Source organism: Cibotium barometz, chromosome 51 (genome assembly GCF_041138505.1).
Source record: "Cibotium barometz isolate CiBa-2024 chromosome 51, ASM4113850v1, whole genome shotgun sequence".
NCBI lineage: Eukaryota > Viridiplantae > Streptophyta > Polypodiopsida > Cyatheales > Cibotiaceae > Cibotium > Cibotium barometz.
Window position 1 is genome coordinate 4,617,757 of NC_141096.1, and position 11,060 is coordinate 4,628,816.

The 11,060-nt window shown below is 48.3% G+C and overlaps 1 protein-coding gene across 1 annotated transcript in view; it reads left to right on the forward strand.

Annotated features, from left to right (window-relative positions):
- The window catches only part of NEF1 (no exine formation 1), a 64,325-nt gene extending 53,712 nt beyond the window's left edge, over positions 1 to 10,613 (forward strand). The window contains exons 2-4 of the mRNA XM_086788016.1: positions 8,049 to 8,617; positions 8,764 to 8,983; positions 9,102 to 10,613. Coding sequence (XP_086644142.1) covers positions 8,049 to 8,617; positions 8,764 to 8,983; positions 9,102 to 10,418 — 2,106 coding nt within the window. The 3' untranslated portion in view covers positions 10,419 to 10,613. The remainder of the gene's footprint in view (positions 1 to 8,048; positions 8,618 to 8,763; positions 8,984 to 9,101) is intronic.
- Positions 10,614 to 11,060: the final 447 nt, after the last annotated feature.

The following is an 11,060-nucleotide window of genomic DNA, read 5'->3' on the forward strand; positions in this document are numbered from 1 at the left end:
CCTCATTTTCAGATCATGCGCCAGTTATATTGACATTGGAGGAGGGGACACGGGAGCCCAGCTTGCAGTTGAGGATCCCAGAGAGGGTACTTACAGATCCCAGTCTCGCTGAGGACATTGAGAGGATCTGGCATGATAGTCAGTGCTCTGACCAGGATGCAGCGGGCCAGTGTGCCCAGGGACTCATTGATCTTAGCTCTTTTCTACACGCTGCAGCTTTGACACGACTGGGAGAGATTCGCGAGCGGGAGCAACGGTTGAGACGCAGCCTTGCTTCGCTACAGCGCCTTCAGGAGCAGCAGCCTGCATGTGAGTGGGTGGCGTCCCAGCTGAGCCAGGCACGCCAGGAGGTTAGAGAGGTAGAGGAGCAGAGACATGAGTTTTACTATCGTCGTCAGGCCTCTCAGTGGACGCAGCTTGGTGATAGAGTGACTGGAGAGTTTTTTGAGATCACTGGACCCTGTCATGCGCGAGCAGGAGTCCGCCAGCTTGGTAGACCGGATGGATCGGTAGCTACTGAGCTCGGGGAGATCAGAGCCATTGCTACTGCATTTTATAGTGACCTGCTTTTAGCGGAGCCAGCCTCTGAGGATCGAGATGTTTGCAGACAGACTGTGTGGGCCCATGTGCAGAGGAGGGTCACAGACCATATGCGTACAGTTCTAGGTGCGCCTCTGTCAGCGATTGAGCTTGCCGAGGCCTTGAGGGTCCTGCCGCGACATAGTTGCCCAGGGGAGGACGGACTGACGCCGGCCTTTTTTATGCGCTATTGGGACCTTTTGGGGCCAGGCCTCCGCAGGGGCTTTCAGCATGTTTTGGACACTGGGGTGATGCCGCAGAGCTTTTCAGAGGGCTTGATCTATCTTATCCCCAAGGGGGAGGGAGTATCAGATGACATTCGGCATTGGAGGCCTATTACGATCCTCAATACTATCTACAAGGTCTTGGCAAAGGCCTTGAGTTTGAGGATCCAGCCCTTCCTGGGGGAGTTGATTCATGCTACTCAGACAGGATTTGTCAAGGAGCGCAGTATCCTTGACAACATCTTTACTTTCTGGGAGGCGACGGCCCGAGCTAGATTTCTTGGCGAGGACTTGGTCGTGATGCTTCTCGATTTTGAGAAGGCATACGATAGAGTTGATTGGGGTTTCTTAGAGGGCACTATGCTTCGCCTGGGCTTTGAGCCAGGATGGATCAGAGGGGTGGCAGCTCTGTATTCCACAGCTCGCAGCCAGGTGCTGATTGCAGGAGGACGGGGGCCGAGTTTTGAGCTGACCAGATCAGTCCGTCAGGGGTGTCCTCTTGCCCCTTTCCTTTTTCTCTTCTTTGCGGAGGCTATGAGTATGTATTTGACGGCAGAAGAGGTTGGTTTGAGAGGACTGCAGCTCCCAGTCCGGGGGGAGGACCTGCTTGATGCTGAGTTTGCAGACGACACGGGCTCATTTTTGCATGGCCATGAGGCCAATCTTATTCGGGCTGAGCAGTCGCTCCAGGTTTTTAGTGCAGCTTCGGGAGCATTGATCAATTGGCGCAAGACAGTGGCCTTTTGGATCAGTAGTGCTCCCACTCCGGCATGGAGCCCGGACCCCGGTTTTAGATGGATTCCTCCAGGCACAGCAGTGCGGTATTTGGGATGCCAGATTGGCCTAGATTTGTCACCTGAGCAGCAGATTGCCCCGCTTCTTCTGAGCATTCGGAAGAAGCTATTGTATTGGAGTACAGCTCGACTATCCTTGGCTGGGAGGGTGGTGGTGGCAAATCAGGTGCTATTAGCGACCATGTGGTACATTACGTCTTGCTGGATTTTCTCGAGCTCTTGCATCAGCCAGGTACAGAGGCTGATCAGGAACTTTCTGTGGTCTGGGAGGGACGGTCAGCCAGCTCGGGCAAAGGTTGCATGGGCAGTTATTACACTTCCGCTGGCTCAGGGCGGTTTGGGCATTACAGATCCAGTCGATCAGAGTAGAGCCTTATTGGGGAAGCTTATTGTTCGGGGGTTGCTTCCAGGCGCTGAGCCTTGGAAAGAGCTCCTCTTGCAGCGACTGCAGGCTCGGGCGCCCCTAGCAGGGGGTACTTGGGCACCAGAGATTCGCTGGATCTTCATAGAGATGAGGAGGACAGGCCTCAGTAGAGGATGGGAGGACAGATTTGCTTTGAGTATCCTGAGAGCTTGGGAGCTGCTGAGACCGGGGCTCTCTCAGCGGCCTCCTCCTTGTGTTGAGGAGCGGGCCAGGCAGCCGCTCATCTGGAGCCCAGCGGTTCGCACGGAGCAGGGTCATATGCTGGGTTCTCGGCCTCGTCTAGCCTGGGGACCTTTAGCGGCAGGCCCAGCTCGTAGTTTTGGAGATTGGCAGGCTTTCTGCAGTCTACCAGAGGAGATCCAGGTGGAGAGGCTGAGTCACTTCAGAGGGGGGTTGATTATGAGGGATGATATACAGGAGGCACTCACAGAGGAGTGGTTCACGCCTCTAGAGCCAGTGGCCCCACGGTGGATGGGAGCCTTTACACAGTTGGAGATCCTGATTGCTGTCAGAGCTAGCACTGAGGATGGCAGATGTCTCTACTATGAGATTCAGGATGAGGGCAGACTCCAGAGAGTGGAGATGGAGTCGCCTTTGGTTGCAGAGTGCACCTTTCAGAGGATTCGGGTAGTGGCCGCCGCTTCTCGGAAGTGGCATATTGACCCCGACCCTGCTGATGTGCTCCCGGATTGGCGCATATGGGCATATGCAGCGCGCCCCTTGGCCCGGCTACAGTGGGACCCCGGGGAGTACGAGTGGCATGATCCTTATGCATCCCTTGAGGCCACAGAGATCACCTTTTTCCAGTATACTGTTCGGCTGGGACGGCATATTTTGACGGCGAGGAGGACGGTTTCTCCAGCGGCAGCGGGGCATTGGCGACTACAGGGACTCTCACAGGAGTTCCTGGAGGATTTCTGGGCTCGGCTCTGGGCTAGTCGGCAGGCCCGCAGGATCTCGGCTTTTCAGTGGCTGGTCGCCCCACAGGGGCTCAGCAGTTGGCACTTGGCTTGTTTACAGCGGTCTTCCGGCGGCCTGCATCCGATGCGGCCACCCTATGGAGACACAGAGACATTGCCTTTGGGACTGCCCTCAGGCACAGCAGATTTGGCTGTGGATGCTGCGTATTCTGGCCCCCCCTCTCTCCAGAGGGTATGTTTACGTGGGGAGCCGCTGCTTGGTCGACTTCGTCAGGGCCTGCTATGGGCTATGAGATGGAGCAGGGCAGTCAGGCCATCAGATTTATTAGGGGCCAGCCTCGCCTGGTTCCGGCACCGGATTTCTCGTCCGCCAGCTGGACACAGGAGAGGGATTTATGATGGGAGCTCCTCAGCAGCCTCACCATCTGGTTCACCTGGAGGGCCCGGTGCTTTACGGCCTTTGAGGGGAGATTGGAGCCACCAGCAGAGATTGTACGGGGGATTTGGCAGGAGTTGATCCACACCCTGCGAGGACAGTACGACCGCATCCGGGGAGACTCGGATGAGGCGATCTTACGGCGCCAGGCCTTTCACACCACTTGGCGCTGTGGCCCTTTCTACACCTTACACACGGGATCCCCCCGTTGGCACTACAGGCCACCTGTTTGGCTCTTCCCCCCCCCTATTGTATGATTTAGCCGCTCAGTTCTTTATACTGATGCTTGTATTTTGCAGCACCTAGGGAGAGTCTCCCGGGCTGCCATGATGTATTCGCTGCTCTATCTTTCTTAGGAGCAGGAGCGATCTTTTGTAGCCCTACGGGCGTTTTTATATAACTAATGAAAGGATCTTTTCTCGGAAAAAAAAAGGGTACGGAACCCTAGGCGATGCGAACCAGATTCAATAAAAAAAAGTACAAGTTGACCTGTTCTGTACGACGTACGGAATGTACGGATCCGTACTGTATGGACTTAATCTTTCTGTACCAGTACGGAATGCAACTATGGCCCTAGCCACATTCAACCTCATGATGATGCGTGTGTTCCGGGAATGAATTGGAAAGTGTGTGTTCATATTTCTGGACGACTTTCTAGTATTTTCAGCTACGGTTGAGCAGCATGACATTGATGTGGAGAAAGTCCTAAAGTTGCTGGAAAGCAACGAGCTCTACGTCAATGAGAAGAACTCGGAATTTTATTTGTTCGAGGTTCATTACCTTGGATATATAATTAGTGCAGAAGGCATTCGACTTGATCCGGCCAAGGTGGCCGAGATTGTCAATTGGGAAGTACCTCAGATTGCGTATGACATTAGATCCTTTGTGGGTATATGCCAGGCATACTCCACCCACATAGACAAGTTTTCTGACCTCTCGATGGATCTCACTGATCTGCTAAAGAGTGTCAAGACAAGAAGGCAACGGATTCGAATGACTCCACGAGCGTTGGAGGCATTCAAGAACCTCAAGATGGCTTTATCAGAAGCGCCTTGTTTAGCACTTGCCTCGTGGGACGGGCCATTTCAGGTGATCACCGATGCGAGTAATATCGCAATTGGAGGTGTATTACAACAGAATGGTCATCCAGTAGCTTACATGTCTCGCAAGTTATTGCCCGCATAAAAGAATTAGTCTACGATCGTGAACTCCTCGCAGTTATATAGGCCTTGAAACATTGGAAACATTTTCTTTATGGCCGTGACTTTGAGGTTCGCATTGACCATCAGGCATTACGCTGGATTCAAACAATGCCAAGTGCACAGTGGAGTGACCGATAGCACTGTTGGAGCCAGATATTTTAGCAATTTGGTGATATGATTGAGTACCTTCCAGGAAAGGCCAATCCAGTGGTTGATGCTTTGAGCAGGAAGGGACAAGTGACTTTGATTTAGACCACTAGACTCGACCTTGTTGGTACGGGACTAGACGACATGAAGCACACGTCTGCGGATTCTGAGGAATTCGGTACACAGTGGTAACAGGCATTGGATGCCACAGGACCATGCCACTTTTTGATACGCGATGGTTGGCTTTTCTACAAAGGCCGACTGTGTGTCATGACTCATGAAGTTGTCAGGGCAGCTCTTCTCCATGACGCCCATGATGCCATTACTAGTGGTCATGGGGCATGAATTCGACTTTGGAGAAGTTGGAACGGCAATATTATTGGCCAAAGATGAGGCGAGATGTGTTTTCATATTTGTCAAAAGGTGAAAGCTCCTCATGGGAAGAAGATAGGGTTGTTACAGCCCTCGCCAATTCGTGAGGGACCTTTCCAAGATATTTTGATGGATTTTGTCACGAATCTGTCTCCCAGTCCGGGTAAGCGTAATACTTAGTGCTTAACTATAGTTGATAGATTTAGCAAATTTGTTATGTTTATTTCATGCAGGGCCAATGTGATCGTCGAAGATGTTGCCCAGTTCTTCATTCGGCATTGGTACCCGATTGGCGGGATTCCTAGGACCATAGTGTCAGACCGAGATGCCAAGTTTACCAGTCATTTTTGGAGGGCATTGTTTGATAACTTCGGGACTAAATTGAATTTTTCCGGTGCATTTCACCCACAGATGGACGACCAAACAGAAATCTACAACCAGTTGGCCTTTGATGTGCTGAAGTGTTATGTCCATGATTAGCAAGGTAAGTGGGAGTCTTATTTGCCTTTAGTTAAAGGTGTTTTGAATGATTCTTTTTCTTCAGCTATTGGCAGGACTCCACATGAGGCAGCATTTGGAAGACCATTCGAGTCGCTATTGACCATAACCTCGTCTTCAGTACGTGAAGCGAATAGATTGACAGAGTCTTACCAAGAGATTTTGGAGTCAGTAAAAGACAGGTTGGCTAAAGTGCAGGAGGCCTACACTCGACAGGCTAACAAAGACCGAAGGGATATGAAGTTTTCGGAAGGTGAATGGGTTTATCTTCGGATGATGAAGCAAAAGGTTGAAACAGGTGGGCAAGCGATGCCCAAAGTTGTCATTCCGGAGCTTCGGACCTTTTCCCATCCAGAGAAAGATTAATGAGGTTTCAATGAAGTTGAAGCTACCTCCGAGTTGGACTATGCAAAGATGTGTTCCACGTCAGTTGGTTAAAACCATATGCAGGTCCGATCCCTTCAGAAGTGAAAGATGAGGCGGAACCAGATATCATTGATGAAGCTGAAGTTATGGTTGCAGAACAGATCCTTTTGCACCGCTTCAAGCATGGCTCAGGCCGAAGACAAAGACAGTTCCTCACAAAGTTTCAGGGCCGAGGGACCCACGAAGCGGTATGGCTTGACAAAGAGTTTTTCGACGACTATCCGGTGTTATTGATAGATTGTTTGGAGGCTATGCAGCTTCCGTCAAGTTAAGCTGAAGGGGATGTCACGTGCACCCCGCACTTGGATGCCACGTAGACATATCTGTACAGAAGGTGTAGGACTTGGGGTGGAAAACTGGTCCCATGTGAGCCCAGTGCGGGACGAGTTAGCGTTGGTACCACTCCAGTCGTTCGAGGTCAGATGTGCATTGTCCTGCACATACGTCCAAGGTCAAGTGTGCATTGTCCTGCACATGAAATAGTGCCAATCCGTGTTGTGAGTCTCCCTCTGGAATGATGTCAGTGGTTCTGTGTATCTGGTATGATAGGCACTGTTATAAAACCCCTTGGTGCCGTGAAGGAATATCCAACGTAAGTGTTTCCATCATGTAATCATTGTGGTCATCCACACATGTTCATGGATCAGAGACACCATCCACATAATTTTTCTTTTGTTACTGTTGCCAACTGGTAGGAAAGCTTTTGTGGTTGCTTTTTCACACGTGTGAGTCCTTAAGTAGTTCACTCCTCTTTGCCCTCACATGCCACATGCACTCTGCATTGTAGTGCATGGTGACAAGATGGCTCATCATCAATGCATCATTGTTCAGCAGTAGGATCCTTAAGGATATGAAAATGTCATATGCTGTGGCCCCATTGTAAGCCTCAGTCCAGGATACTATGTAGGTCATTCCTCAGCCTTAGAGTGTCGGTCAGTCAATCAGGTCCCTTAACCCACTTGAAGAGAATCATTCATGCATGTAGAGTCAGTAGAAGCCTTAGGGTTTGCATAAGATCATGGCATGCATTTGCATAGCATTCATCCCCATGTGCATGTAAACCATTGCAGAAGCCTTAGAACATTATTCAGCATATTTATTGGCATTTATTCAGCATTATTATCATTAATATTCAGCATTTATCACTTGAGCAAGTCGTGTAGCATTTAATGCTACAGTTGGTCAGCTCTGTAGCCAGCCGACCAGCCACATGCTCATATAAATAGCATCGATTGCATCTCATTCCATCATCTCAGCATTCAAGCATTATTGATTCAGCATTCAGCCATTGCTTGGAGCATAGAAGCATGCATCAGCATAAAACGCATCATCAACAATCAGCCCAAGGAAGAAGTGCTTCAGCCCTTGCATTTCTCAGCCTACAGCAGATTTCAGCATACGCATTCTCCCGGGTGAAGGTAAACACAGCATATTTATGCATTCATCTTGTATATTCACAGCCTAGAACAGTCCCAATTCAGCCCATCTCTCAGTCACAGTTTGCAGCCTTCCTATAGCCCCTTGGAAGAGTGCGTTAGCCTTGAGGATTGGACATCATTGGTGCTTCTACAGCCGTGTAAAGTTCAGCTCAACTCTTGGTCTTCCGAAGGTCTTGCGTTTGGTCTATCTACAGTCCAAAGTCAGTCATTCTCTTCAAAGTAATAGGAGGGGGCCCTTCAGTGGGTAATTTGGGACCCAATAAGGTATACAAAGCTCTATCTCTCTCTCTCATCTCTTAAAGTGTGATGTGATAAAGTGGATTGCTAAAGACTCACCAAACTCAGGATAAAGAGGGTGGTGTGAGACTTTGTGTGACATGATTCTACATCTACGTATAATTCCGCTGCATGTTACATCACAATATTTTGTTAGGTCTTGAGTGGCTATGATACTACAATCATGTGTGTCAAGGTAGGAGTATTTCTTCCTCTTGAGAAGTCAAGTCAGGGTTTTTAAGTGGCTAGAATCATTAAAGAAGTTTGTGTTTGCCATTTCTCATCAACGGCTTTTTTTCCCCTATGTGCAGATTTTACCAGCTCCACTTGTGTCAGCCTTCTATATATCACACTTTTGTATGAAGAAGAACCTTTCTTCATACTTCATCTTTGCTGGCACGGCCAGTGTGCCTGTGGCATGGTTTGTGGTGCATAATTTCTGGTTTCTGAATGTATGGGTAGGTGGTGTGATGCTGAAGAGTATTTGCAAGCTCCTTATTGGCAGTGCAGTGCTGGCCTTAGCTGTTCCTGGGCTGGTCCTTCTGCCTCCAAAGATCCATTTGCTAGCAGATGCTGGTCTCATAGCTCATGCAATACTAGTCTGCCAATTGGAGAACAGGCTGCATAACTATTCTAGCAACTACTTGGTGGGTTATGATGATGTGGTTTATCCAAGCTATATGGTTATGTTGACAACGGCAGTTGGCTTGCTTTTAGTGCGCCGTCTGTCAGCAGAGAATCGCATCAACTCATTGACAAGCTGGGTTTTGACGTGCCTCTATTGTGCCAAGCTTTCGGTGCTTTTCCTGTCAACGCAGAGTGTTCTGTGGGCAAGTGCTGTCCTGTTGTTGGCAGTTTCTCCACCAGTTCTCCTATACAAGTATGTAGTCTTGTGAAAGGTTTCTTGCTTTTTCTATACCAAGCATGGTTCATTGTGCTTTCTTTGTTTACTAGCACTAGTTGACATTGCTGTCTTTGAGGTGTATTCGTGATTATCTGATGGTATTTGGGCATCTATGTGTGCAGGGACAAGGCAAAAGGAGGTTCTAGAATGAAACCATGGCAAGCTTTTGCACATGCTGCAGCAGTGTGTATATCAGTTTGGTTTTGCAGGTATACACTTTTTGAAACTTTGCAATGGTGGATGGGGCGCCCCCCTTCAGATGACCTCATTCTTGGATCTATCATATTTGCTTGTGCCATTGCAAATATGCCCATTGTAACATACCACTTTTCGCATGTACAGGTAAGTTTGGTGATGCTATTAGATCGATTAATAGGAAGAGAGAACTCGTTGTGTGGGAAAAATGAGAGGTCCTGGCTGATTTGAAGACTGAACTGTAAAAGATTTGGATGTCTTGCAGGCTGTCAAAAGAGCCCTTGTATTGGTGGCTGCACTGGGCACCTGCCTTATCTTCTTGCAACCTCCAATTCCTCAGGCTTGGACATTCTGGTGGGATTCGTCTCATATGCCTGGACATTTACTTGATGATATGACAATCTATGGTGCTAGTGCACAGAAGTCTGGGTGGCCTTCATGGCTTTTATTGTTCACAATCGTGACATCGCTGGCTGCATTCACCTCGGCTATACCTGTGCAGTACATTGTGGAGCTCCGACTCTTTTACGCCATAGGAGTTGGTCTCTCTCTTGGCATCTACATATGCACTCAATACTTCATGCAAGCTCCTATCTTGCACGCATTGGTTGTGGGGGCCACATTATGCTCCACAGTTTTCCTTGTGTTTACACACCTTCCCTCTACATCTAGCCCGAGATACATGCCTTGGATATTTGCATTATTGGTGGCTTTACTGCCTGTCTTGTACTTTGTAGAGGGGCAGTCAAGGCTTAGCATGGGGGAGAATGACGACGAGAAATTTGTGGCGCTTTTGGCGGTAGAAGGTTCAAGAGCTTCATTGTTAGGTCTCTACGCTAGCATATTTATGCTTATTGCCTTGCAGATCAAGTTTGAGCTGGCCTCCTTGCTGAAAGAGAAGGTAATGGAGAAAGGAAGAAGCTGGGTGCAGCCGGGCTTGAGTTCTGGCTTTGTTCCCAAGTACCGGCTTCTTCAAAGGCGTCCATCACTCGCAGCATCCTTTACAGTCAAAAAGCTCGCTGCAGAAGGGTCGTGGATGCCAGCTGTTGGGAATGTAGCAGCTTGCCTTTGCTTTGCTCTTTGCCTTATATTGAATGCTAGGTTGACAGGTGGTTCGAACAGGGCCATTTTCTTTCTAGCTCCGATCTTACTGCTGCTTAATCAGGATTCGAGTTTTCTTACAGGATTTGGGGACCGACAACGCTATTTCCCACTGACTGTTGTGATCTCCTTCTACTTGGTAGGTGTGGCAGCATACAAGCTTTGGGATGAGGTTTGGTATAGCCAGCAAAATGCTTCTTGGGGCCTTGAAAGTGGAGGTCCAGGTCTCTTCTTTGTGTTGAAAAATGCCTTGCTACTGCTTATCACAATACCAAACCAGTTGATGTTCAACCGCTTTATGTGGGACAATGTGAAGCAGCCCGATATGTGGCTTTTGCTTCTCACTCCACTAAACTTCCCACCTGTTGTCATTACAGATATATCTGCGGTTCGCGCCTTGTCTTTGTTGGGAATAATGTATGCTCTGATACAATACCTGGTGTCAAGGCATGTAAGAATTGCTGGAATGAAGTTTATCTAACTTTCTTGTGACTTGTATCTAGTGAGAGGGCAAATGCAGTTTCTGCAGAAAGTTTTGCTATCATAGGATCACATTGTGTGGGGCCTTGTACAACACTCCTTCGCTCTTGGATTCTTATCATTCTGGAGGTATGATCAACAATTTTCATCGTCTTAATCTTCATTCTATATGATGAAGTGAGAAAAAACGTGCATACATTTGTCTCCAAGTTTGCAACCCTGTCTGTGCTAGGTGGTTATGGGTGTCATTCTCCAAGTTGGTTGTTTCATAGCAAAACTGTGTGTGTGCCCGCAGTAGTTATAATTCAAAGCAAGGCACCAAGAAACTTGTTCCTCTTTGTATGTAGTGTCCTCCTGTGCACTCGTCTGTATACATGTAGGAAAGGTCCACCTTGTCCTTCGTGCGGAATCCTTTTGATTTTGGATGTCGTGCATACTGATGTGCATACTGATGTGATATGCAAAATCCTTAGCAAACATGTGCATTGTAAAGATGGGAATAACTAGGAAGAATATCGAAGGATTTACAATGAAGCAACTCATTAATCGTGGCCACACTTTTTGATTACTATATTTATTTATCAGTAGATTGAAAAATTGGTCAAGCTATATATATATATATATATATATATATATATATATA